Source organism: Lynx rufus, unplaced genomic scaffold (assembly GCF_022079265.1).
Source record: "Lynx rufus isolate CCGP_SWC_20201006 ecotype Redwood Valley unplaced genomic scaffold, mLynRuf1.p SCAF_37, whole genome shotgun sequence".
Lineage (NCBI taxonomy): Eukaryota > Metazoa > Chordata > Mammalia > Carnivora > Felidae > Lynx > Lynx rufus.
The window spans coordinates 1,507,809-1,531,173 of NW_025814853.1; the positions used below are offsets into that span (position 1 = coordinate 1,507,809).

At 61.6% G+C, this 23,365-nt stretch overlaps 1 protein-coding gene across 3 annotated transcripts; it reads left to right on the forward strand.

The window, feature by feature from the left end:
* The first annotated feature begins 1,367 nt into the window (after positions 1–1,367).
* On the forward strand, positions 1,368–14,147 carry ENDOV (endonuclease V). 3 transcript variants are annotated; one of them, XM_047094008.1, is made up of 9 exons: positions 1,368–1,454; positions 1,760–1,931; positions 6,716–6,850; positions 7,087–7,126; positions 8,011–8,123; positions 9,243–9,311; positions 9,588–9,716; positions 12,272–12,345; positions 12,982–14,147. In XM_047094008.1, the coding sequence occupies exons 1-9, from the start codon at positions 1,399–1,401 to the stop codon at positions 13,133–13,135; spliced, it is 942 nt and encodes a 313-aa protein (XP_046949964.1). In that variant the 5' UTR covers positions 1,368–1,398; the 3' UTR covers positions 13,136–14,147. The 3 variants fall into 3 exon arrangements, with proteins under 3 accessions (XP_046949964.1, XP_046949965.1, XP_046949966.1); XM_047094009.1 differs by lacking the exon at positions 12,982–14,147 and adding an exon at positions 12,660–12,971; XM_047094010.1 differs by lacking the exon at positions 12,982–14,147 and adding an exon at positions 12,663–12,971.
* The last annotated feature ends 9,218 nt before the right edge of the window (positions 14,148–23,365 follow it).

Consider the following 23,365-nt stretch of genomic DNA (forward strand, 5'->3'; position numbering starts at 1 on the left):
CCTCACCACCCTGTACGATGACAAGGCCGACACAATACATCCCAGATGGCCCCCAGTGTAGGCCTTGGCCCTCCCATTTGCCAGTTCCAGGGCCTTGTACAAGCCCCTTCCTCACCTTCTCTCTTTATTAAAGCAGCCCCCTCCCACGGCCTCCTGGCAGACAGCCTCTCCTCTACTGTCCTGCCCTGCCTGCTTCTCCCCTGCGGCGTATTCAGTAACCTTCCGTCTCCTCTGTTCTGCCTCAGGTGAATTCTTTCACATCCTGTGCCACCGACTCCCACCAATCACTGTCCCACATCTGGGGGCTCCCATCCCATCCAAAGACACCCCATTTAAGCACCCACACCTGTGGGTTGTCAAATGCTACATAAAGCCTTTCCTGAACTTCAAACTTCCATATTTCCTCTTGAAATCTATATTCAGACTACAGTTCTTATCCACACACTTCCCCGATTTCCCCTGGGAGAATATAAACCACGGGTCAAATCGCTACCCATCAGTCTCACTGGCTGCCTTCAGTGCCTCAACTACACCAACCTCTTTTCAACCCCAGGACCCTTACATGTGCTGTGCCCTTTGTGGAATGCTGTCTCCCACTCAACCCCCAGGGCTCCTCTTAACTTTCCCACCGCCAGGGTAAAGTAGGCATCCCTGCCATTCTCACGGCACCGCGCACGAGGCCGGGCACGAAGAGCTCGTTACATTGAGGAGCCTGGGGTGAGCGTCAACGTGCCAAAGGTGGTCCGTGTTTGGTCTGCTGGGCGGGGCTGTGGGCCCACTGGGACCCACCCGAATTCGCGAGTGTGGTCCACTAAGGATTGCGCCGTGCTCTCAAAGCTTTTACGGAAGTCACCGGGCCCAAACCCACGAGCCGCGGAGAGGGCAGGTGATCGGTGATGGGGTCCGGGCGGCTCGGCACGTCCGGTGCCAGAAGCTGAGGAGCGTGCGAGGTGCCCAACGTGGAAGGTCACCCTGCCTCGCCCACCCTGCACTGCACACCGCGCGCGGGACGCGGGCGGCCGGCCTCCCCCGCCTCCCACACCCACCCCCGGGCACCGGGGCGCCGACCAGGCTGCGAGCAAACCCGGCCGTCGCCAGTTACCGCCCGCAGCCCGCGCCGTCTCGAAGCTGCTCTGGTCGCCGCTCGAGCCTTCGTCCCGGTTGAAGGCGCCCGCGCGCGGCCGGGACCGCTCAGACCCGGGCGGGGCAGGTGGGCGGGCGGCCAGGGGCAGGCAGGGCTCCCCGCCGGCCTCCCGCCACCAGGCGGCGGCGTCCGGACCCGGGTTCACCAACCAGAAACGCCAAGGCCACGAAAGCAGCAGGGCGCCTGCGCGCGAGTAGCCGGAAGTGACGCCACCAGGAAGGGACGCCACGGGAGGGGCGTTTTGGGGCCGAGCCATGGCTAGGGAGGCGGCGGAGCTGCCTCCGAAGGAGACCCTGTCGCTCTGGATAAGGTAATGGGGTCGGGTGACAGCCAATTTGCGGGGGCTGGAGCGACTCTGGGGCCGCGGAGGGCTGGGGGGAGGCCCGGCACGCAGGCGAAAGGGCCTTCGGGAGTTGTAGTCAGCGGGGTTGGCGGCGCTCGCTTCCGGCGCCGCGTCTCGGTGCAGGGGGCCGGAAGGTGAGACCGTGGAGGGGGCGTCCCCGAGGCCGGGCTCCCCGGGAAGTGGGGGGGGGGTGGTGAGACCGGGAGTGCCCCGGGGAAGAGCCTCAAGCCCCGCGGGGCCGGGAGGCCCGCTGGACGTGTGTCTGCCCTCAGGGAGCAAGCCCAGCTGAAGGCCCTCGTGGTGGACCGGGACACGGAGGCGTGGCAGCGGGACCCCGGCTTCTCGGGGCTGCAGAGGGTCGGGGGCGTGGACGTGTCCTTTGTGAAGGGAGACAGTGTCAGCGCCTGTGCCTCGCTGGTGGTGCTCAGCTACCCTGAGCTCGAGGTAACCCCGCGGGGCCGCCCCGCTCGGGCTTCGGGCTGCGCTAGTGAGAGAGGCGGGACAGGGAACGGGGCCAGCGTAGAACCACGCTTCTCCTTTTGTAGGATTTCGTAGTCGGTGGGGAAGCCTCTGAAGGAAAGAGAAGGGAGGTAAAAACCGAAGGAGATTCTGTGTGCTTCCTAACAAGTGTAAAGGCCCTTGGGGAATCTGACCCAGCTTAATATGACGCTGTAGGTTAGATTGTCACCAACCCCCTTTCCCCACTCGGGAGTTCTTTAGATTCCTCACACACGCCATGCTCTGTCTGCCTGCCTGAACTTACATTGGTGTTTCCTGTCCTGGAATATTCTCCTGGCTACCCCCTAGTTGTGTCTCAGGTGCTCCGGTAAGCACCCCTCTCACCCTGCAAGCAGGAGTTACTCTCAGTACCCTGTCTTTTCTCTTCATTGCCCTGGGATGGGATTGGCGGATCTGTCTCTCCTACCAGAATGTAAACTCCACGACGATAGAAATCAGGTTGTCGTGCCCACCAGTTGTAGCCTTAGGCGCCTAGCTCGATGCCTGTCATAGAGAAGACACCCAGATACGTGAAGGAATGAGCAGTATGCCCGTGATTGATTTGGAGTCAACAGTTCAGGAAGACTGGACAGGGAACGCTTTGCTCTTAGCACACAGCCTCGCCCCTCCTGCTCATCTGCCAGCTCCCCACGACCGCATGTTCCAGCCTCCGTGTCTTTGTGCTTTACTCGGAAGACCCCTTGAGTCAAAATTCAGCAAAAACGTACTGGGCACCTGCCGTTGCTAGGAGCTGGGTATAGCGGGGTAATGGAACCAGAGTCCCTGCCCTCCCAGGTCGCCTGGTCACTTGGTAGGATGGCCTTGGAGTAAGGCATAGACACGGGAGCCAGACTGCCTAAGTTTTTACCTCCACTCTGCCGCTCCCACTTCAACCCCCTGGGCCCTCCATTTCCTCCTTTCTAAATCAAGGATGAAAATACTATTGATAGCTAGCTGTGGTGAGGGATAAATGAGATCGTGCACGGAAAGCAACTGGTTGGCACGTGGTAAGCCCTCAAAAAATAAATATAGCATTATTAGGACAGCTATGTCCTAGCATAGGACAGCTTAGGACAGCTTAGGACAGCTTCTCACTTTTCAAGGCCCGGTTCACATAGTCCCGTCGGTCTGTCCTTGTCCCTAGCTGCAGAGTTAATCACCTCTCATCCCTGTCCTTGGTCTCATTCTTACGCAGCGCTTCTACGTTGTACTCAAAAGTTACCGCACTAAGCGTAGGTTCTCGAGGGTAGGGTGATGCTGTGTTGTCGTGGAGCCCCAGCACGGAGCAGAGTGCCTGCTGCTTGGATGGAGTCGGCACCCGTCATCCTGTGCTCCGGAAGCTTGCACTGGGAAAGGGTTCTGGCAGAGCCTGGCGCAGCGGCTCCCAAACGCCTAATCGCACAGATCTGCCCCGTCAGTCTCCGGAAGCGTGTTTAGAAATACAAATTCCATAGGCAAATCCAGAGACAGAAAGTAAATTCCTGGGTGCCGAGGGCTAAGGAGTAGGATAGATGCAGTGTGAGTGTTAACGGAGGTGAGGTTTACTTGGGGGCGGTCGTGAAAGTATTCTAGAATTACACGGTTGTACAAGTCTATAAATAACGAGAACGTTGAATGATACACTTCAAACAAGTGAACTTTATGGTAGTAAATTTATGTCAATAAAGTTTTTGAAAAATGTATTGACCCCAGAGCCCCAACTCATTTCCTGAAGAAAAAAAAGGTCTCCCAGTGGACGGCCTGGAAACCCGCTTCTTTAAACAGCATCCCTGTGATTACAGAGCACAGCCGGGGTGGGGAGCACTGAACCACTCTCCAGGCAGCCAGGAGTCCTTTCCTTGGTCGCCCTGGCGGATGGTGGTCTCACCACGCAGCCCGTTCGTAGTTGGACACCCGGTTAGTGCGTCCTTTTCCATGGGAAGCTGAATTGTCTGTGACGTCGGTCCATCGACTGTGCCTCAGGCAGCAGAGTGCAGGACAGACCTTCCCGCCATCCTCCTCAAATGTAGTTCCTCCCCAGTGCGGCGGACCTACGTGCAGCCTGAGACGGAGTTTGTAGGGGCACCACTTCATCGACCCAGGTCGAAACCTGCAGACCTTCACAGAGATTCTGACCGTCCACGTGGGGCTCACACAATTGAGTTTTTTCCTTTTTCCAGATCTTTAAGCTGAAAATGTGTGAACGTTGAAAGAATAATACATGGACACCTGAATACTCTCTACTTAGATCCGCCTGTTGCCGACTGATTTCTGTGTGTGTGTGTGTGTGTGTGTGTGTGTGTACTGAGGGATTTGAAAGTGTTTCCCAGAGGTGACAGCTCACCTCCGAGCACCTCAGCAGGACTGTCCCGAGAATGGCCTTCTACGCATGACAGCAGTGTCGTTACCGGACCTCAGAGCGGTCACTGTAATCCTATAGCATCACCTGAATCCCTTTCCACGGCTCATTTCCCCAGTTTCCTCTTAAGTATTGTTTTGTTTTCTGAGCTTATAAAGGTTTAACATTTTTTTAAAGATTTTTTTCACGTTTTTTATTTATTTTGAGAAAGAGTGGGAGGGAGGGAGGGAGAAAGAGAGAATCCCAAGCAGGCTCCGCAGGGTCAACAGAGCCCAACGTGGGGGCTCAGTCCCATGAACCGTGAGATCGTGACCTGAGCCAAGATCGAGAGGTGGACGATCAACCTACTGAGGCCCCTGGTCGCCCCTTAAGGTGTATTTTTTTTTTTTAATTTTTTTTCCAACGTTTTTTATTTATTTTTGGGACAGAGAGAGACAGAGCATGAACGGGGGAGGGGCAGAGAGAGAGGGAGACACAGAATCGGAAACAGGCTCCAGGCTCTGAGCCATCAGCCCAGAGCCCGACGCGGGGCTCGAACTCCCGGACCGCGAGATCGTGACCTGGCTGAAGTCGGACGCGTAACCGACTGCGCCACCCAGGCGCCCCCCCTTAAGGTGTATTTTAAGTCCACTCTTGCTGTTACACCGTGTGGGGAGTGACGGGTTGTCCAGTATGTTGCCTGTGTTTCCTTTACTCTTTTTTTTTTTTTCTTTTTTTTTTTCACAAGTTACTTCTTGATCTGGCTGTTCCGGGTCCGTTTCTCCAAGTTCACACTTGGCTTTCTGAACATGCGGGGTCAGATTTCCTTTTATTTTTGGAACATTTTTTGCGTTGTGGTTTTAAGTGCTCTACTTACTAGTTCGGCTCTCTTGCCTTGTTTTTCTTCTGTAGTCATGAGCTCTGGTCTTTCTGTCTTTCTTGTGTTCTTGTGTATTTCCATTCCAAGTTTTTAATTTTTGCCTTGTGTTCTCCACGTGCCATTTAAGAATAGTTGATTTTCCTCTGCCGCACAGCTGGCTAGGGGGCAGCATTTGTTTCACCACTGATGGGCTTGGATTATTTCTGTCCGGGTTTGTACGGCCTTTCACTGCTCATCCAGAGTTGGATTTAACCGGGTCTGGAGGGCTGGGGTCTGGGTGGCTGGCCGGGCTTCTTAGCTCATGAGGGACAGTGAGGTGTGGTCGCTCCAGTGAATGGTGTCCTTTCCTGAGGTGAAGATAGCCAGCACGCCTTCTGATTCTTGGCACTCTTGTTTCTGAAGAGCCTCACGCTTCTGACCTCGTTTTCTTCACCACAACCCTGCAGGGCTCTCCTGCTTCTCCCCTCCCCGAGAAGGCCGCTGCTGGCCCTGTGGCCTTCCAGGCCTCTTCCTCCAGGTCCCGGCTGGCCGGGCTGCCTACGGGTCTCGTCCCGTAGGTGCCCCCGGCCTTGCCCAGTGCACGTCTAGAGCGGGGCTCTGCCGTCCCGGGCTGTTTACTTCCGCACAGAGGCGCACACCGATGGTCACAGTAGGCTCATCCCTCGGTGACGCTGTGAGATGGTGTCGGGGAGTGTTTGCCCTCTCCTTGTAGATCTCTGGTTTCTGGAACTTGTGCGGACAGATTCAGAGATAAGCGGCCATCATCCTGTGAGAACTCAGGCCACGCTTGAACTTCACGCGTGTTCCTGTGAAGTCACCCCGTCATGTGGGGCTCAGCACTCCGGTCTGCTGGGTTCCCTGTGAGTCCGGTGCCACGGTCATCGTCACGGGAGACCCTGCCCGCTTTGGGTCACTGGCAGTTGGAGAAGGTTCCCGGGAGTCATTGACAGAGATGCTGGGGCACGTGCCCCCTCCCTCGTGGGGGCACAGGTGGGGAGAGCCCAGCTTTGGGGGAGGGCTGAAGTTGTGGTTCGAAAGGGCCCTGGGGCTCTTTGCACTGTCCTGTCCCCGGGAACCCCTCTTCTCTTCCAGATTGCCCAGCTCTGAGGCCCTGCCTGTCCTTTTCTGAGTCTCTGAACTCTTTCCACGAAGCTGGGGTTGCCTGCCTTGTGGCTGCTTTCTCTGTGAAGACCCGGCCTCTCCTTCCCCAAGTCCCCTGCTAGTGGGGAACAGTAACATCCTCACTCTGGTGCCGCTTCACACACGTGCTTCTTGTGCTCTGTCTTCTCTGAGCCTCCCCGAAGCCCAGCGGGGGCGGCGTGGGGCGGCGGAGGGGCTCGAGGGGTCCCGGTGCTCGCCTGGCCACCTCACACCTGCCCCCCCCAGAGAGGGAGGCCGAGAGGAGGAGTTGGGGGGGGGGCGGGGAGAAGGGGAGGGAGCCGGCGGCAGCGAACCAAGGGCTGCAGGGTGACAGGCTGAAGGCCGGCAGGAGCCGGGGGCCGTGCCTGCCGGTGACCGGGTGCCTGGCGACAGGTGGTGTATGAGGACTGCCGCATGGTTAGCCTGACGGCTCCCTACGTGTCGGGCTTCCTGGCCTTCCGAGAGGTGCCCTTTCTGGTGGCTGCGGTGCGGCGGCTGCGGGAGAAGGAGCCCGGCCTCGTGCCCCAGGCAGGTACCTCGACTCCAAGGAGGGAGACCCCCTCTTTCCACCCAGGAGGGAAGGCCACGTCACCCACTGCAGGCCGAGGTCTCTGACCTCCCTGGAGACGGTGCGCTTTTGCCGGATCTCCCAAAAAGCCTCCCACCCCCAGAAGTGGTGAGCCCACCCCACCTGCTCCAGGCTGCCCCGGCCTGACGGGGGAGGGGCAGTCCGGCTGGCTGACTGTCACGTGTGGTTCTTCCAGGTACTCCTTGTGGATGGAAATGGGCTTCTCCACCACCGAGGTAACCCTGCCCCCGAAAGACAGGGCCCAGAAGGGGACGGTTCTGACGGTCCCCTCACAGAGGGCCCGCCCCCTGCCCAGGACCCTCTGCTGCCGGCCTGGCCCTGGCCGCTCGCCCCCTGGGCTGGCTGTCCTGGTCAGGACCCCACCCAGTAGAGAACCTGCTTCGTGTCACCCCCGCCTGTTCCCTGCCTGCCCCCTGAGGCCTCCCCTAGCGCTCCATGCTGGCCCGTCTCAGGTGCCCTCGGCCACTCTGCTGCTCAGCTGGCCTGTCCCGCCGCTACCCACCCGGAGCTCTGACAGGCCCACTGAAGCCGGACAGGAGTGCCCGCTCCTCACTGGCACTGGGGAACTTGCCCCCGCCTGGGTGCCGGGGTGCTGACCCCGGAGAGCATGACTGAGGGAGAAGTCACGAGCCTGGGGGTGGGGCCGCACAGGGATGTGGGAAGGGCTGGCATCGGACGTTTTGGCCACTGCCTCGAGAACCCTGGGTGCCAGCGTGTGACTACGCACCGCCTGGCCGGAGCCCCAAGAGTGTGTTGGGAGGGTGACGCAGAGGCCTGGTGGCAGCTGCAAAAGAGAAAGGATGGAAAGTGCCAGAAAGCGGAAGGAGAAACGGGATGAAGTATCGTGAGCTAATCAGGCTCCTAATGTCGCCGAAGGGAAGGGGGCGTCCTCCGCCTGGTGACCGTGAAGCGGGGCGAGGGCCACATTCGGGGTCAGGTTGGCCGTCCGCGTCCTGGCTCCCCAGGGCTCAGTCTGCCGATAGGCTTCTGTTTACCTGGGGAGCTGCGGCGGGTTCTGGTTTGTCCCCAGTCTCCACGCTGTCCCTGGTCGCCTTGGCTCGCTGCCCCATGAGCCCAGCCTCACCCTCTGCCCCTGTAGGCTTTGGGGTGGCCTGTCACCTCGGCGTCCTCACGGACCTGCCCTGCATTGGGGTGGCCAAGAAACTCCTGCAGGTCGATGGCCTGGAGAACAACACCCAGCACAAGGAGAAGGTGAGGGATGGGGCGATGCCCTGCCCCAGGGGAGGGCAAGGGGAGGGCCTGTGGGGGCGCACAGGCTGGGCACGTGCCTGTGCCAGCCCCAGAGCCCTCCCCGTACGAGCCTCTGTTCCCGCCCTTGCCTGCTGGCACCATCCTCCCCGTCCTGGCTCCCTAACCCGGAGTAAGAAGGACCCACTTTTCTCTCTGCGTGGCCTGTGTGTCCCTCACGGCTCGGGGGTCACGGCAGCAGACTCCCAGGCCGGACGAGTGCCCTCCGAGCTCTCCCAGCCTCCTGGGCACAGGCTTGCCTCTCCCATCCCCGCTACGTTTGCGCTGCTGTGGTGCCCCGTGTAGGGGAAGGGCCTCCGGTTACTGCGCGCAGGACATTTGGGAGCCCATGTGGCCCTCTGTACTCGTCCCCACCTTCTCCCAGCATCTCCCTCCTTCGGCCCCCTCAAGGCTGGCTTTGGGAATGTGACAGCCACTCCGGAGGGAGCCGGAGACGTGCCCAGCCCCACCGCTAGATGGCTGATGCTGAGAACAGTGATCACGTCCGTCCCACTCCTGCAGGCAGTCCCGTGTCTGTGCAGAATAGTTTTGTTGAGTTGACGGGGACCCCAGAGCAAACTGACGTGACTCCTGAGACACTCGGTGGACCAGTCCCCACCCCTAACAAAAGCCTTGCTGGGGTGAATCCAACATGCCTAAGTCCCTCGCGGGAGAAAGAGTGGCAGGCGGTGGTTCCGGCCCAGGTGGTGTCCGTGTACCTACCGGCCAGGCCGGGCTGGTGGACGCCAGCCTTCGTCCCAGCCTGGCGGCTCCCCCCGTCAGCACCGCGGCCTGGGCGGGCTGCCCCTTCCTGGGCCCCGGGCACCTCGTGCACGGAACAAGGAGGGAACTGAGGTCCGACAGCCTCGTCGGGGTTGGACGCTGCCGGGGAAGGCCTCCCGGACGCCGAGCCCGCCGATGGCATGGGGGTGGGCACGGCCTGGGCTGCAGCCCACGCACAGACTCGCCCGCCCTCCCCTTGCCTGGCGGCTGCGTGGCCTCAGACATGGACAGCCCTGCCCTCCACCCTTCCCCGACAAAAGACTTCTTCTGTGTGTGTGTGTGTGTTTTCCTGTTTTCCAGATAGGACTCCTGCGGGCTGGAGGAGACTCGTTTCCTCTGACGGGGGGCTCTGGGACCGTGCTGGGCATGGTGAGCGGCCAGGGGCCTGCGCGCCACTGAGATGACACCCACAGAGGGGCGGGCGCCTGTCCGTGTGCACCAGACCCCGTCCACCTCCCCCTGCCACCCTGACTGGTCCCGGGGCGGGGGGGCGGGTCTGCGCCTTTCACCCCTGCCCGGCACCCTCGGCTGTGCCGAGGGGAGCTCTGGGCTGCGCGTGCCCCAGCCGGCCCCCGGATGCGTGGTCGGCCCGAAGCCCCCAGGGCTTGTCTCTACCGTGCCCTGGCTTCGCCTGCCTTGTCCCAGGCCCTGAGGAGCCACGACCACAGCACCAAGCCGCTCTATGTCTCCGTGGGCCACAAGATCAGCCTGGAGGCGGCCGTGCGCCTGACCCGAGGCTGCTGCAGGTTTCGCGTCCCGGAGCCCGTGCGCCAGGTGGGTGGGCCGGCGTGCGCCTCCTGGACTTTCCTCCACGCGGGCGCCTGTGGAAGGGCCTGATGGGGCCACGCTGGGCCCTGGAGGGAGGGGAGGGGACCAGAGTTCTTGCCGGGGCCCTGCTCCGCCCAGGCCCCGGGTCTGCCGTGCTCCACTTCTCCTCGGCCTCCCACACACCCTACTGGGGCCACTGGGAGAATCTGCTTAGGCGGCACAGTGTCCTGCCAACTCCCAGCCACCCCCTCGGGGGCCCGACCCGCCCCGCCGGCCCGGGGGGGGGGGGGGGGGGGGGGGTGGGGGGGGGGTGGGGAACAGCCGTCCTCTGCTGGGGAGGCTCCGGCTGTACCAGAGTCCTCGGTCAGGAGATTGCGGGATGTGGCTGTGCCGGACACCTAGCACCTAAAGTGGGGTGGGGGGAGGGTGGGCAGAACTTGGGGGAACAAGCTCAGCCTGTAGGAGACGAGAGCTGAGCTCAAGATGGCCTGTGGCCCGCGTTGGTGAGCTCAGTCGTGACAGGGAGTCTCGTCATAGGTAGGTGTGTGTCCCAGAGAGGCCCGTGGAATGAGGACTCGTGAGAAGCTCTCCTCAGGGAGAGACCAGCCAGAGGAGGGGGAAAGGTGGTCCAGGCCCAAGGACCCCCACCTGCAAAGGCCCTGGGGTGGGAAGGAATTTGATGCCAGGAAAGTGAGAGGAAGGTGTCGCTGGAGCTGGGACCAGGGAGGCGCGGGCCCGTGATCGAGGGAGGCTGCCCGGATGCTGGAGACTTGCCCACAGGGACCTGGCTGTGAGTCCCGGCCTGCGGCTCTGCGGGCGGCTCCGAGGAGCTGGGGGAGCCCGTCTAGAGAACAGGTGCTGGCCTGCGCAGGCTCCCGGTTTAGTGCGGCCACAGGACGGGAGGGCAGGGTGTCTGGAGGTCTCCCTGGAGCCTGCTGCCTCCGCCATCTCCCCATGGCCTGTGCCGGCTCAGCTCTAGGCGGCTGGGCAGAGGAGCCCCGGCCAGACTGCCGAGAGCCAGTCCACACGGCCCAGCGCCCTGGTGACACCTGGCTCTGCCCCGGCCCTGCTGCCCTCACCTCCCGCCGCCTCCTGGGGGCCTGGGACCTTCCCCAGCTGCTGGTGTGCAGGGCGGCCTGCAGGGGGCAGCAGTAGCCCACGTGCGGCTGTGGCTCCCAGCCCCTGCTGCCCCGGCACCGAGCTCCCACCAGCCTCAGCCTCCCTGTCCCTGTCCCTGTCCAGGGCTCCGCTGGGTTCCTAGGTCGTGGGTCTTCAGGCTGTGACATTCACGCCCGCCCTCCCCTTCCCTTCCCTGGAGGCCTTAACTCTTCCCTTGACCCTGTCTCTGGGAGAAATCTAGCAACTCTCCCGAGACCTCTAGAGCCAAGAACTCTGTGGTGCTGGCACAGTCCTTCCACGCCTCTCTCTGCCCCCCGTGTGGACAGTGACCCCATCCTTGCAGGTGGAGAATGGCCTGTAAAGTACCTCGGACACTTCCAAGGCAGGCAAGGACTGTGCGTTTGCCCTAGAGAGGAGCCCGCCGGGTTCCTGGGCCTGCCCTCCCAAGGGGGAGAAGCAGCCGCCTGTGCCAGGACCCCGCAGTCCCCGTCCCCGCTCTGGCCGTGGGGGGAGGGCCCTGTCCCGCAGCCGCGATCGTCTCTTGACCCGTATTCATCCTGGGCCACTGGCCTGTCAGCACGTTGTTCTCTTTGTTACTTCTGGAAGCCCCCAGGAGAGGCTGAGAGGGGGGATTGCGTGCCTGCTTCTTCTCTCCATGGAATCTGTGGGTCCCCCCCGCCCCAGGCCATCAAGGCAGCCCTCTGGTGCCAGGCGTGGGCTGTCTGGTCAGGTCGGTCCTGGCTGCTGCAGGGAAAGACAGGAGGGTGGGGGGCTTCCCACCAGAGTATCCCACTGCCCTCCCCCCTCCTGCCTGCTTGTTCACTCTGGAACAGCACTTGGAGGGATTAACTGCTGTGGCCTGTAGTCTTGTGGCCTGAAGGGGGCTAAGCCCATCTGAGCCGGGATCAGGGGCCTTCCCGAGGCCAGTGCGATCACCCTGCGGAGGGGCCGGTGTGTGGGAGAGGGTTCCATTCCGGCCTGAGCTTCTGTCCCTCAAGTCTGCCTCGGTCCCGTCCGTCCCAGTGACTTTGCAGGACTTTCTGTAGACACCTCCCAGGGAGGGGGTCGTAACAGACACGAGCTGGGGAGACAGACTGGCTGGGCTGAGGAGACTCCTCGGAGGAGGGGGTTCAAGCAGAAGCGAAACCTACGGAAAGCCCAAGCCACAAACCGAGCACGAGCCGAGCGGCCCCCGGAAACGTGGGGGACGAGCCAGAGCCTCCACCCCAGCCGTGCACTCGGGCCCTGCGGGGACTTGGCCATCACAGGGCCTTGACCGGGGGGCCTGGCAGTGTGCCGCCCACGGGGCTGCAGCCTTTGTCCCTGTGGCGGCCCGGAGTGCCCTCTGTGGGCTCTCGGGGAAGCGAGAGCGCCTCCGCCAGGCCGTGAGGCGGAGGCTTGTCCCGAGGCCACCACCTCTCACTGAGCCGCCCTCTCCTCAGGCTGACATCCGTTCTCGAGACTACATCCGCAGGACCCTGGGAGCCCCCACGCCCCCCGCACCAGGGCAGGACAGGTGAGTGCTGGGGGCACCCGCAGGGGACGATGTGGGGCCGTCCTGGCGGGATGGCTTCCCCGCGGTGCCGGGCGAAGGACAGAGTCCCTGCTGGGGTGGGACACTGAGGCGGCAGGATGTGGGGGCCTGGGCACCCCATCAGATGGACCGGTCCTCGTCCCGGCTCTGCACCACCAGCTCTGGTGATCACGCTCCCGGGCCTCGGTTTCCCTGTCTGCACGCCAGGCACGGTGATTCCTATGCCGGCAGCTTCTTGTGGGGGGGCCTGGCACGGATGTCACAGCCGGCAGGGGCAGGTTATCTGGCCCTGACAGCAGCACGAGGCGGACACTGTGACCCCACTTTACACGCGAGGAGACTGAGGCGTGGCCTTGATGAGCAGCAGAGAGGCTCCAGTCGGCGTTTCCTCGAGCTCCTTCTTCCCGAAGCCCAGGGCTGTCCGAGGCCCAGCTGGGCTGTTTTGAGAACGGAGGGACCCCCGAGCTCCCCCAGGGACGGGGGCTGGCCAGCTGGAGTGCACACGGCACGGTCTGCTCCTTCTCGAGTCAGCAGCAGCTGCGGGGACCACGTGGGGAGCACGGGGAACTCTGGGCTGGCTCTGCCTTTGATGCTGCCCTTTCTCGATGTCATCACCAGGAGCCAGAAGGTACAGAGGCCAAAGGGAGGCTCGGAAGAGCTCGAAGATGAGGGCAGGCCCCCCGAGGCCCACGGCCAAGGTCCCGAGACAGCAGAAAGCCCCAGAGCCACGCGCCCAGCGGCGGCGAGCGTGGAGCCGAGCTGCGCGCGGTGAAACCCTCCAGCCGCCCGGCTTCCCGCTCCTCCTGGACCGTCACGGGGCCGTGGTGCCCACGGCAGCTGGTGGGGCGCTCAGGCTGCAGGACACACTGGCCGCACCGCCCACAGGGACGGCCACGGGCCCGGCCACCGCCTGCCCCGTGGTCTGGGTCTCGAGGCTGCAGGAGCTCGGCCGAAGACAGATGTCACGCGGCAGAGCGCCGGACCCGGAAGGAGCGTGACGTTGCTTTCCCAGGGGCACGGGAAGGACGTTCAGGGTTCGTGGGGTTCGGGGTGTCTTTGTTTTTTCTCTAAAAGCACCCCAGGGGGCTTAAGACTGCCCGACTGCACGTGCATTCGTGGCCTCTCGTCCAGCTGCTCCTTCAAGTGCACGCGCCGTTGCTTTTTTGCCTTCGCGATTTTATTTTCCGGCGTTGGTTTTCACACCAGCGCTTCCCTCGTCTCTCAGGCGGCCGCTGAGTCGCCTCTGCCCTGACCCGAGAGGGTGCGAGCTAGGGCGGCCGGGCCCTCTGCTCGCGGCTGCCCCGCCCATCTGCCAGCCGGCCTGCTGCAGGCACACGAGGGGACCAGGGGGCACGCGGGGTGGTCAGGTACCCGATGGGACGGGTGCCGCTGCCCTGGCTGGGGCTGTGAGGGCAGGCGGCCCCGTCTGGGAAGCCGGTTGAGCACGGCACACCCCGACTGCAGGGCTGTTAGCCTGCCCTCACTGCTACCCGCCTGGGACCCTCCCCTGCGCTCCTCCTGACCCCAGGCCCGACCTCCGGGGGTCCTTGAGAGTGCCTCTGGCCCCCTGCTGGCCCCTCATCTCCATGTGGGCGGCGTGGCCAAACCCACAGCCCCCTGTGCCCCACGGGCCAGCTCGCCCCAGGCTCCCTGCACACTCTGGCATTCGCTGAGAAGTACGACTCGAAGAGGTTTTTCTTGCCATTCATACGTTTTCTTAAGCTTGTTTGTTTATTTTGAGAGAGCGAGTGTACACGAGGAGGGGAGGGGAGAGAGAGCGAATCCCAGACAGGCTCTGCGCTGTCAGCACAGAGCTGACAAGGGGCTCAAACCCATGAACCCTGAGGTCATGACCTGAGCCGAAACCCTGAGTCAGACGCTCAACTGGACTGAGCCCCCCGGGTGCCCATTCCTAGTGTTGCTCAAGGAGCCTCTCGTCATGGTTTAGACGACCCAGACATGTACGGAGGCCCTGGGTGTCCTCACTCCCTGTCCCCTCCCCGGTGTCGCCTTCGTTTATGAGGGGTGAGTTCTTGTCCGAGGCCCAGACCCCTGGTGGAAACGGGGACAGTGAGCCGGCGGGCTGCAGTTGGGGCCGCACCCTGCTCTGCCTGCGCCCCTTGGGAGGCCCGGTGGCTGCAGGAGGCTGAGCCGGGCTCCCCACTTGAGGGAAGCAGGGCCGCCCCAGGGCGGGTGGGGCTGTGGGTTCCCCCCGGGTGCTTCTGGGCTCTCCGCCGTGGCCCGGCGGGGTGAGCAGTTTCCGCAGGTGCCTTCAAGGGGACTCCCGCACGTGGGACGGGCCAGGCCAGGCTCTGTCCTCCTGTCTTGCTCCCCCTGCCTCCCCAGGCGGCCCCCGGGCCCCACCCCTCCTTTCTCAAGCCAGCTTCTGCTTCTGCCGGCGCAAGGACCAGGACCCCCGGCTCCCGGGTGCTGTGCCCCTGACGTCGGACCCTGCGCCCCAGCACACGCAGCTGTCATCTCACCCGTGCCCTCGGTGCCCCGGCTGTCACTGCTTTGGAACCGAGACACGGGCTGTCCCTCGAGAAGGCACGACACGCCATCGGGAGGAGCTCTGAGGCTGCGACCTCGCGCTCGGAGCCTGTTTCTGCCCGGGGTTCCTAGCAGCCCGGCTTGGGTGGATGGAGAAGGAGAATGTCTGTAGTCTGTCATCCGGTGCTGGGCGCACTTACCCTGAACCCCACGGGAGGCCAGCAGCCCCAGGAGCTCGGCACCTCGCATACCTGCCCGCGTTCCCCGCGAGGCCCTGGTGAGACCTGGGTTCTGGGAGGAGGGTCCGAAGCAGGACAGGGAGGGCTGGCAACGGAGTCGCGGCCCTGCCCCACAGAAGGGCACGGAGGTCCGGGCAGGCTCCGCATGGTCCCAGGGGTGCCCAGTTTCCGCCCCCACCCCGGGGCCGGTGGACAAGGGAAACAGTAGCCCTCGGATGGGGCCCCAGCCTGCCCGCCAAGGGCTCCGAAGCAGCCCGCACGCACGTGGCACTGTGCCAGCGTGGCCAAGCTGGACCCAGCCCCAGCCGGCTGGCTGAGCAGGCCTGGCCTCCACCACCCACAGCAAAGCTCTCGGCCCTGCCTGCCTGGTGCTGGGCCCGTGCTGCCCTCCTAACTTCTTCCAGGTCCTTCCCTGCCCGGAGCCATCAGGACCAGGCGTGTGGGGTCAAGGCCGGGGAGAGCCGGCCGGTCCCACTGCCTCTTACCAACCGGCCTTGGGCCAAGCTCGAGCATCCCCGGACACTGGTGCCCCCGTGTGGAGTGGCCGTGGTCAGTCCTTAACAGGGTGACAGCGCGTGAAGTGGGGCCCGTGGAGGCCGGGGTTGACGGCCGTCTGTCTGCAAGGCTGTGCTATTGCTCCTCATGAGAAGGCAGAGACAGGAAGGAAGGAGCCCTCCCCTCCCACCAACTCCTCATGTCACCCCGCGTCCCCAGAATATGCGAGCCCTGCAGGGGCTGGGCAGGCAGGACCCTGCCTCCTGGGCCCGTGCGGACACGAGGGCACCCCGGCCCCAGCCCTGCAGGCGGCCCCACCTCCTACAGGGGCGGGAACGGCGCTCTGCGTCGGTGACCAGAGGGGCCGGGCGGGTCTCGGGCCGAGGGCGTGACCTGCGCGGCTGCGTCCCCCACCCCGGCCTCCTCCCCTCAGCAAAGAGCAGGCCAGAGCCCGGAGAGGACCTTGCAGACAACTCACCCGACTCGTTTATGTTTTGAAATTCAAGTCCCAACACCAAAGCTGCCACTTCAAGCGCATTTAAGTTGTATGAAGCGGTTTCTCGTGTATTCAGACCTTGTGCCGTCGTCACTGCCGTCTAGTTCCGGGGCTTTCCATCGCCCCAGAGGGGTCCGGCCCAGCAGCGGGGGCACCGGGTCGCACGCCGTGCGGCCCTTGCGCTGGTTTCCGCCAGGTCTCGGGCCCAATGTTCTCAGCACCAGGTTCTCCCGCGTCGCACCGTGAAGCGGCGCGTCTCTCTATGGCCAAGCGCTACCCCCTTGTAGGGACAGAGCGCCACCGGCCTCCGCCCCCCCGCGGCACCTGGCTCTCTCTGTTCGGGGCCCTCAGGAACAGCGACGTACGAGTCTCTGTGTGACCTATGTTTGCGTCGTCTCGGGTCTGCACCGGGGAGGGGGCTCTGGGTCCCGTGGCAGCTGTGTGTTTGTTTACCTTTCTGGGGAAGGGCCAGGCTGTCTTCCAGGGCGGCCGGCTGGCTGTCCTCGTGGCCGTGAGGCGGGGTCTCGTGGCTCTGACCGGACGTGGGGCACCTGCTGGTGTGACGGTTGGCCTTCTGTACATCTTTCCGGGAGACGTGGCTGCCAGGCTCCTCCCGGGCCCTGTCCCCCACCCCGTGCGGACGCACGCGCTCTCCCCCGGCCCGGAAGAGGCCCTTCGGTGCTCGGACGCCACGGCGTGTGACATGTCCAGCCTGTCTGTGCTCGCGTGCTGCTGGTGCGTCTGGTGTCACATTTAAGGAGCTGCTGCCTAAGTCCCGCGAGTCCTTTGGCTTCAGCCCTTACGTCTAGATCCTGGACCCACTTTGATGATATGTCAGTGTTTATGTATGGCTGTTCCGGGCCCCTGGCAGTTCCTTGCCACCTTCAGGGCCGGCCGTCCACTTCTGCACAAGGGCAGAAAAGGGTTCTGACGGGCACTGCGCCGACCACCCCGCGGCGCTCGGCGGTCCTGCCGTCCCGCGCCTGGTCAGCGATTTCACGGACACCTCTGTCAACTTCTTTCCCCTTCCTTCCGTGGTTTTCAGCGTATGAGCCTTCACTCCTTTGGTCAAATTCTGTTTGACGCTATTTTATCGGCTTTGTTTTGGGATTATCCATTGCTAGTGTGTACACGAGCGTACAGGTTTTCGGGGCGCCTGGGGGGCTCAGTCGGTTGAGCGTCCGACTTCGGCTCGGGTCACGATCTCGCGGTCCGTGGGTTCGAGCCCCGTGTCAGGCTCTGTGCTGACAGCTCGGAGCCTGGAACCTGTTTCAGAGTCTGTGTCTCCCTCTCTCCCTGCCCCTCCCCCGCTCACGCTCTCTCAAAAATGAATAAAGATTTTTTTTTTTTTAAAGAAATACATCTGGCTTTTGTGTCGTATTTTGCAACTGTGCTGTAATGCGTTGGCTGTAATTGTGTGTGCGTGTGCCCACTTGTGTGCACACGCACGTGTGTGCGCACACACATTCTTTAGGGTGCTTTCCACGTAAGATCACGTCACGTCAGAGAGAGGTGGCTTTACCTCCTCCTTTCCCATCTGAATGCCTCTTCCGCCTTGTCCCGGCCTGACGGTCCAGCTGGAACTTCCAGGACAACGTTGAATAGAAGTGGCGAGCACAGACGCCCTTGTCTGGCTCCTGACTTCAGGGACAAAGCTCTTGGTCTCTCCCTGCATGTGCACACAGGCGGGCACACACACTTACACGCATGCACACGCATGCACACGCACACAGCGACGGGCGCAGACGCCCTTTATCGGGTTGAAGGAGCTCCTAGTTTCTCTGTGTCTTTATCACGAACAGGTGTTGGATTTATTGAAACCATCGAAATGATTGTTTTCCTTCATTCTGTTAATGTGGTGTGTTACACGGGCCGATTTTCACATTTTGAGCCGTTCTGCGTTTCTGGAATAAATTGCACTCGGTCATGATGTACAGTCCCTTTACTATGCCGCTGGGTTTGATTTGCTAGTGTTGAGCTGAGGACATTTAGATCTGTATTCGTGAGGGTTATTGGTCTGTAGTTTTCTTGTGATGTCTTTGTCTGGCTTTGATATCAGGGTGACACGGGCCTGCAGGAAGAGAACCCACAGCAATGTGGGCCCGTCAGCCCTTCTCACGGCCAAGCAGGGCACCGAGCACAGGTCAGAGACGAGACGGAGAGTCACAGCCCATCCGCCCTGGGGATGCCGGCATGGATACAGCCAGCACTTCTCAGAGGGGGCTCGGCTTAGGGGAACAGCGTGCAGGGGTCCGGGGTGGGCCGGGCTGGGAGCTCAGGTGGAGGGGCCCAGGTGGGGACCCGCCAGCCCCAGGGGTGGGTGTGGGGAGGGGGTCCCAGGTGGCATGTCCTGCCCACCCCACCCCCACCCAGGAGCTCTCTCGCCCCAGCGCAGAGGGCACGTGGGGGCCTGCGTGTGGTGGTGTCTCAGCTCCTAACCACGGAACCTTAAAAATAGGGCCGAGACGATGTCAATCTTCACAGACCACAGCCTGCCCCAGAGCCAAGAATAAGTCCGAGCCACTCAATAATTCAAGTCAGATCCAAATAGACTTTCCTGTTAACCTGGCGGCCTCTGTGCCCCTTCCCGAGGCCCCCACCCTGCCCAAGGGCCGGGAGTAAGAGGCTCCTGCAAGGTGGGTTGGCCTGGACGTTGTAGGTCTCTTCACTTTGGGGACCCCAGCCTGCGCACCCTCCCCTCTCTTGGGGCAATCAGAAATGGGGGACACCCAGGGCTGGGAGTGGCCCTTTGTGATCAGGCCAAAGCAGGGCCTCAGGGAGGAGGTCCTAACCTGCCCCGAGCACTCCCTCCCCTAGCCACCCCCACACCTCTCTGGCTGGCCGCAGACATTGGCCTGTGTGAGCCCGGTTTTCTGCCAGTCTTCTCGGCACCTTTGACTGGCATTCACCCCTCCTCCTAGGCTCCTGGGGTCCCAACCCTCCAGGGCCCAAAGGCCAGCCTGGGCTCCAGTGAAGCCAATCCCCCCCACTCAGGCCCCAGTCACTGGTGTGCACGTACCCCTCAGGGTCTGTTTTCCTGCCTCCTCCTGGGTGGGCCTTTAGGGCCCAGCGGGAATGGCTGGGGACAAGGAACCAGGGTACCTGGGTTCCAGCCCAAGCCTTCTGCACTCGCTGGGGGAGGGGAGCCTCACTGACCTGGCCCACCCACTCCAGGTTTGTTCTGGCCCCAGCAGCCCCTGCTGCACCACCCTGGCCAGGCCCTGCATGGAGTTTTACCAAATTATTAATTAAAGGCACAGGCATGCGGCAGCACTGACATCCAAATGAATAGCATGCTGGGTAATTAGACGAGGTGTCATGGAAATGATGGAGCACAGCCCGGTATCCCCAGTTCACCTCCCCAGGAAGCAGGAGCGACTTCTGGCGGTTTCCTACCACCACAGGCGGCACTGGGGGCAGGGCTGGGCCCCCCTCCGTCTGATTGTTCCCCACCCAACAGGCAGAAGAATGGACAAGGGGACAGTGAAGGCAGGAGACAGGCGAAGGGTCCAAGGTGGAGGGAGGGAAGTGGGGGAAGCCAGCGAGGGCCCCTGTGAGGGCAGGGAGGGAGACCAGGCTCCAGGACGTGGGGGAGGGGGGCTGCCCCCCAAAAAGGAGGCAGCTCCCTACGCCCTTCCCTGGGGTTCCCGGGAGTATGGAGCAGGCCGGAGTGTGTCTGCGTTATAGTTGTTTGAATTCCACTTGGTTTTTCACCAAAATCATAAACGTGCGTGGCTTAATCAAATATCTCCGTAAGACTTGCCATGAAAAACCAGCCGCTCGCTCCGTACCCACCGTCTCTCCTGATTTCCCCTTCTCAGAGGCAAAATTTTGTTATTTTAGTTTGTTTTGGTATTTACTTCTAAATAACGTGCTAACGTTGCTTTTTTTTCAGACTTGGAAATCATCCACTCACTTCCTGCTGTTGAGAGTTTGTTCACACACACACACATACACACACACACACACACACTTTTCTTCCACCCATCTTCTCATTTTGGCTGAATTATAATTCAATGTATGCATTATTATTTCTTTGCACATACTACTCACAGCTGAGTAACGTAATTACATCTTTTTTCTTGTACAACCTCTTGTTTTTCCTGGACTTAATAACTGCCTCGTGTTTTGGGTTTGCTTTATTTTCTGTGTACCTATTACTTATTCATCCCCAAACCCTGTAACAAAAATATAAATCTCTTTTCTGGTATGTTAAAAACATCAGGCCATCTATAAATTTGGTTTCTTTCTTGGAGCCTGTGGTAGACAGCCTCCAGGATGGTTCCATGAGAAACCATGCGAGACAATAGATCTTTGTTCTGGGACAATTTTACATGTTTTTTAAATTTTTGTTTTTTTAATTTTTGAGAGACAGTGTGTTCACCACTGGGGGACGGGCAGAGAGAGGGGGACAGAGGATCTGAAGCGGGCTCTGTGCTGACAGCAGAGAGCCCAACGTGGGGCTCAAACTCACGAACCACAAGATCATGACCTGAGCCGAAGTCAGACTCTTAACCGACTGAGCCACCCAGGCGCCCCTGTTCTGGGATAATTTATTACACAGCAAAAGACAACTAACTCAGAGCCATTCCTCCCATATCCACCTGTCCCAGTTGCCTTGTACACCTGCTACACATCCATCACCAAGGACCTCTCTCCACCCTCGTCTCTCCTGTGCTGAATCCCCCTCCTTCGGGAATTCTGAAGCCCTTTATTTGGGTCTGCTCCCTTGTATTGACGGTGTGCATCATCTAGTGGCTTCTTGAGAACAAGTGTATGAGAGCTACAACCCCGCCCTTGCCCTCACCCCAGTAACTTGTGCCCCCCTCCCTCCTCTGGGCCATGAGGCCACCGCTGTCCTTGGTGCTGAAGCCGATGCCGAGGCGTCCCTCTGTGCTGCTGGTCTGGGACGCTGAGGGAGCCTCTGCCCTACTTTTACTCCTCTCTCACCCTGCTCCCCTTCTCCCGAGGCCAGATACTGCGTCCGTCCTGAAAAATCCCCTTCCCTGCCGGCCCTGGCCTTCTGTCCAGGCCTCCCCTTTCTGCACCAGGCTGTCTTCCTGTCCAGGCCCCTGATCAGACCCCACACAGGTTCTGCAGATGGGCTCGAATCCTGGGGTAAGAGCCCAGAGGGGTTTGAGCTGAGAAGCCTCCAGATTACATGTGACAGAAACCAACACAAACCCTCTTAGGTAAAGACGGACTTGTCAGTTCACTCTGGGGGCACCACATACCTGCCGGAGCCAGGGAGTGGAATCAGCCCCAGTGCACCTATGGAAGGGGGTTCCTCGGCAGGCCGAACACGGTCACCAGAAGGCACGCCTGGCTGGGGAAATGGGAAGGGACCTTCCCAGGAAGGTGCAGGGGCTCTGGGATCTCTCAGGACACTCTGTTCCCAAGGCCCTAGAAAGCATCGTCTCTGCCCAGTGACACCCCGTCCTGTCTCTGGGTATTCTCTTCCAACGCCAGCAGGAAACAGCGTGATTAAGGCTCCGTTATTAACTTGCCAATCTTGTTTCTGGGGCACAGACGCTGACGGCTTAGGGGACCTAGTTGGCATATAACGAGGTCTCCATGACAAATTACTTGGGTATCAATTAACTATCTAGGGAAATGTCAAGCAGGATCTGTCATGCTGGTAGCGGGGGACAGCCAATTAACCTGGAGCGGTTAATCCGATCCCCAGCAGTCACCTGCCTCCGCCTCCAGCAGGGCTCAGAATGAAGGGAGGGGCCTGCACTACCCGGGTGGGCGGGGCCTGGCCTCCACCGCCCCAGGATGCACGCGTCTGCGGTCACGCTGGGGAACCTGGGTGCATGGCCCTGGCCTTGCAGCCTGTCTGTCCATCATTCATTCATTTTACAGCCACCTGCTGGGTCAGGCCTTGACTGGTCACCTCCGGTGGGGGGTGGGGCAGAGCTTCGAGGGACAAACGTGCATTCGGGGGTCTGTGATCTGTGTGATCTCTGTAGGATCCAAGATGGGTAAGAGCGTTCACAGGACAGGAAGGAGAGAAGGGTTAACTTTACAGGGGTCAGGGCGGGGAGGTGCAGGAGGAGCGGCCAGGGGAAGGCCTCTCAGGGTGGGGGCTGGGGGGGGGGGCAACCAGGCAGAGGGCTCCCAGGTTCAACACAGATATAGGGCCTCTGGCAACGAACCGGCAGTCCATCTGCCATTCTGAGCTGTAGGACTTGGAGACAGTTTCTTAAAACCTTTCTGGCCTCAGTTTTCTTGCCTGTAAATGGGGCTAATAATCCCTGGTTCCCTGAGTGCTGGGAGAGTGAACAGTGCCCCAGGCAGATGCGCCTCACTCTGTGCTTGGCCCACAGGCAGGTGCTGGCAGAGTTTGGTCCCCTTCTCTGCCCCGCAGGCTACGCACAGGTGAGGCGGGGGGGGGTGGGAGGGTTGGGGGGAGGCTCCGATGGAGCCCAAGCCCAGAAGAGGCACAGGAACGAGGGATATGAGGAAAGCGGCCTGGGAGGAAAGGGCCATCCCGGAGCAGGTGGTGTGGGCTGGCCAGTGGGCAGGCAGGCAGACAAGGCAGGGCACGGGGGCAGAGTCTGGGGACTCTGGCCACCCGATGTCACGGTGCCTTCTGGGTTTTGCTGTTTTCAGGAATACACCCTGGCCCCCCGGGGATGTGGACCAGTGACCGTGCTTTCACATCCAGCCCTGTCCCCACCCACGGGGTCCCCACACCTGGCCTGCGCCTCTGGTGGAGCTGACCCCCACCCAGTGATCGCGCCCCTCCCCCCCCCCCCCCCCCCCGCCGTGTGCTCAGCGCTGATTGGCAGCTGCCACTTCCCAGCTCTCCCAGCCAGGGAGCCTCGTGCTTATTCATGACACTGACATATGGCACCTCCGTGGGGGGGATCGGAGGAAGCTGCCAATTGTGAGTGCAGCGCGTCCCCATTCGAGCCCGGCTGAAGGAAAACAAATGCAAGATGTGAGGGGAGCAGAGGCGGCCCGGGGGCGTGTGCGTGTGCGTGTGTGTGTGTCTGCACGCTGGTGCCACACTGCGGGGGCGCCGGGAGGAGAGGAGGAAAGCGGCGGGGGGAGTGAGTTTGGGTTTTCGTGGCTTCTGGGTCTTGGCCGATGGGGTGGGTCCTCAGAGGCCAAGTTGTCCATCCCTCTGCCCCGGGCAGGCCGGCTCACGGCAGCTCTCTCCCCTCACACGGACGGACGTGCGCTCGAGGCCGCGAGCGAGACAGGCCAGCAGCCTGCAGCCCTGCGTGCGGATCTCTGAAATGTTCTCATTCTTTCCAGAACCAGGAAATTCCAC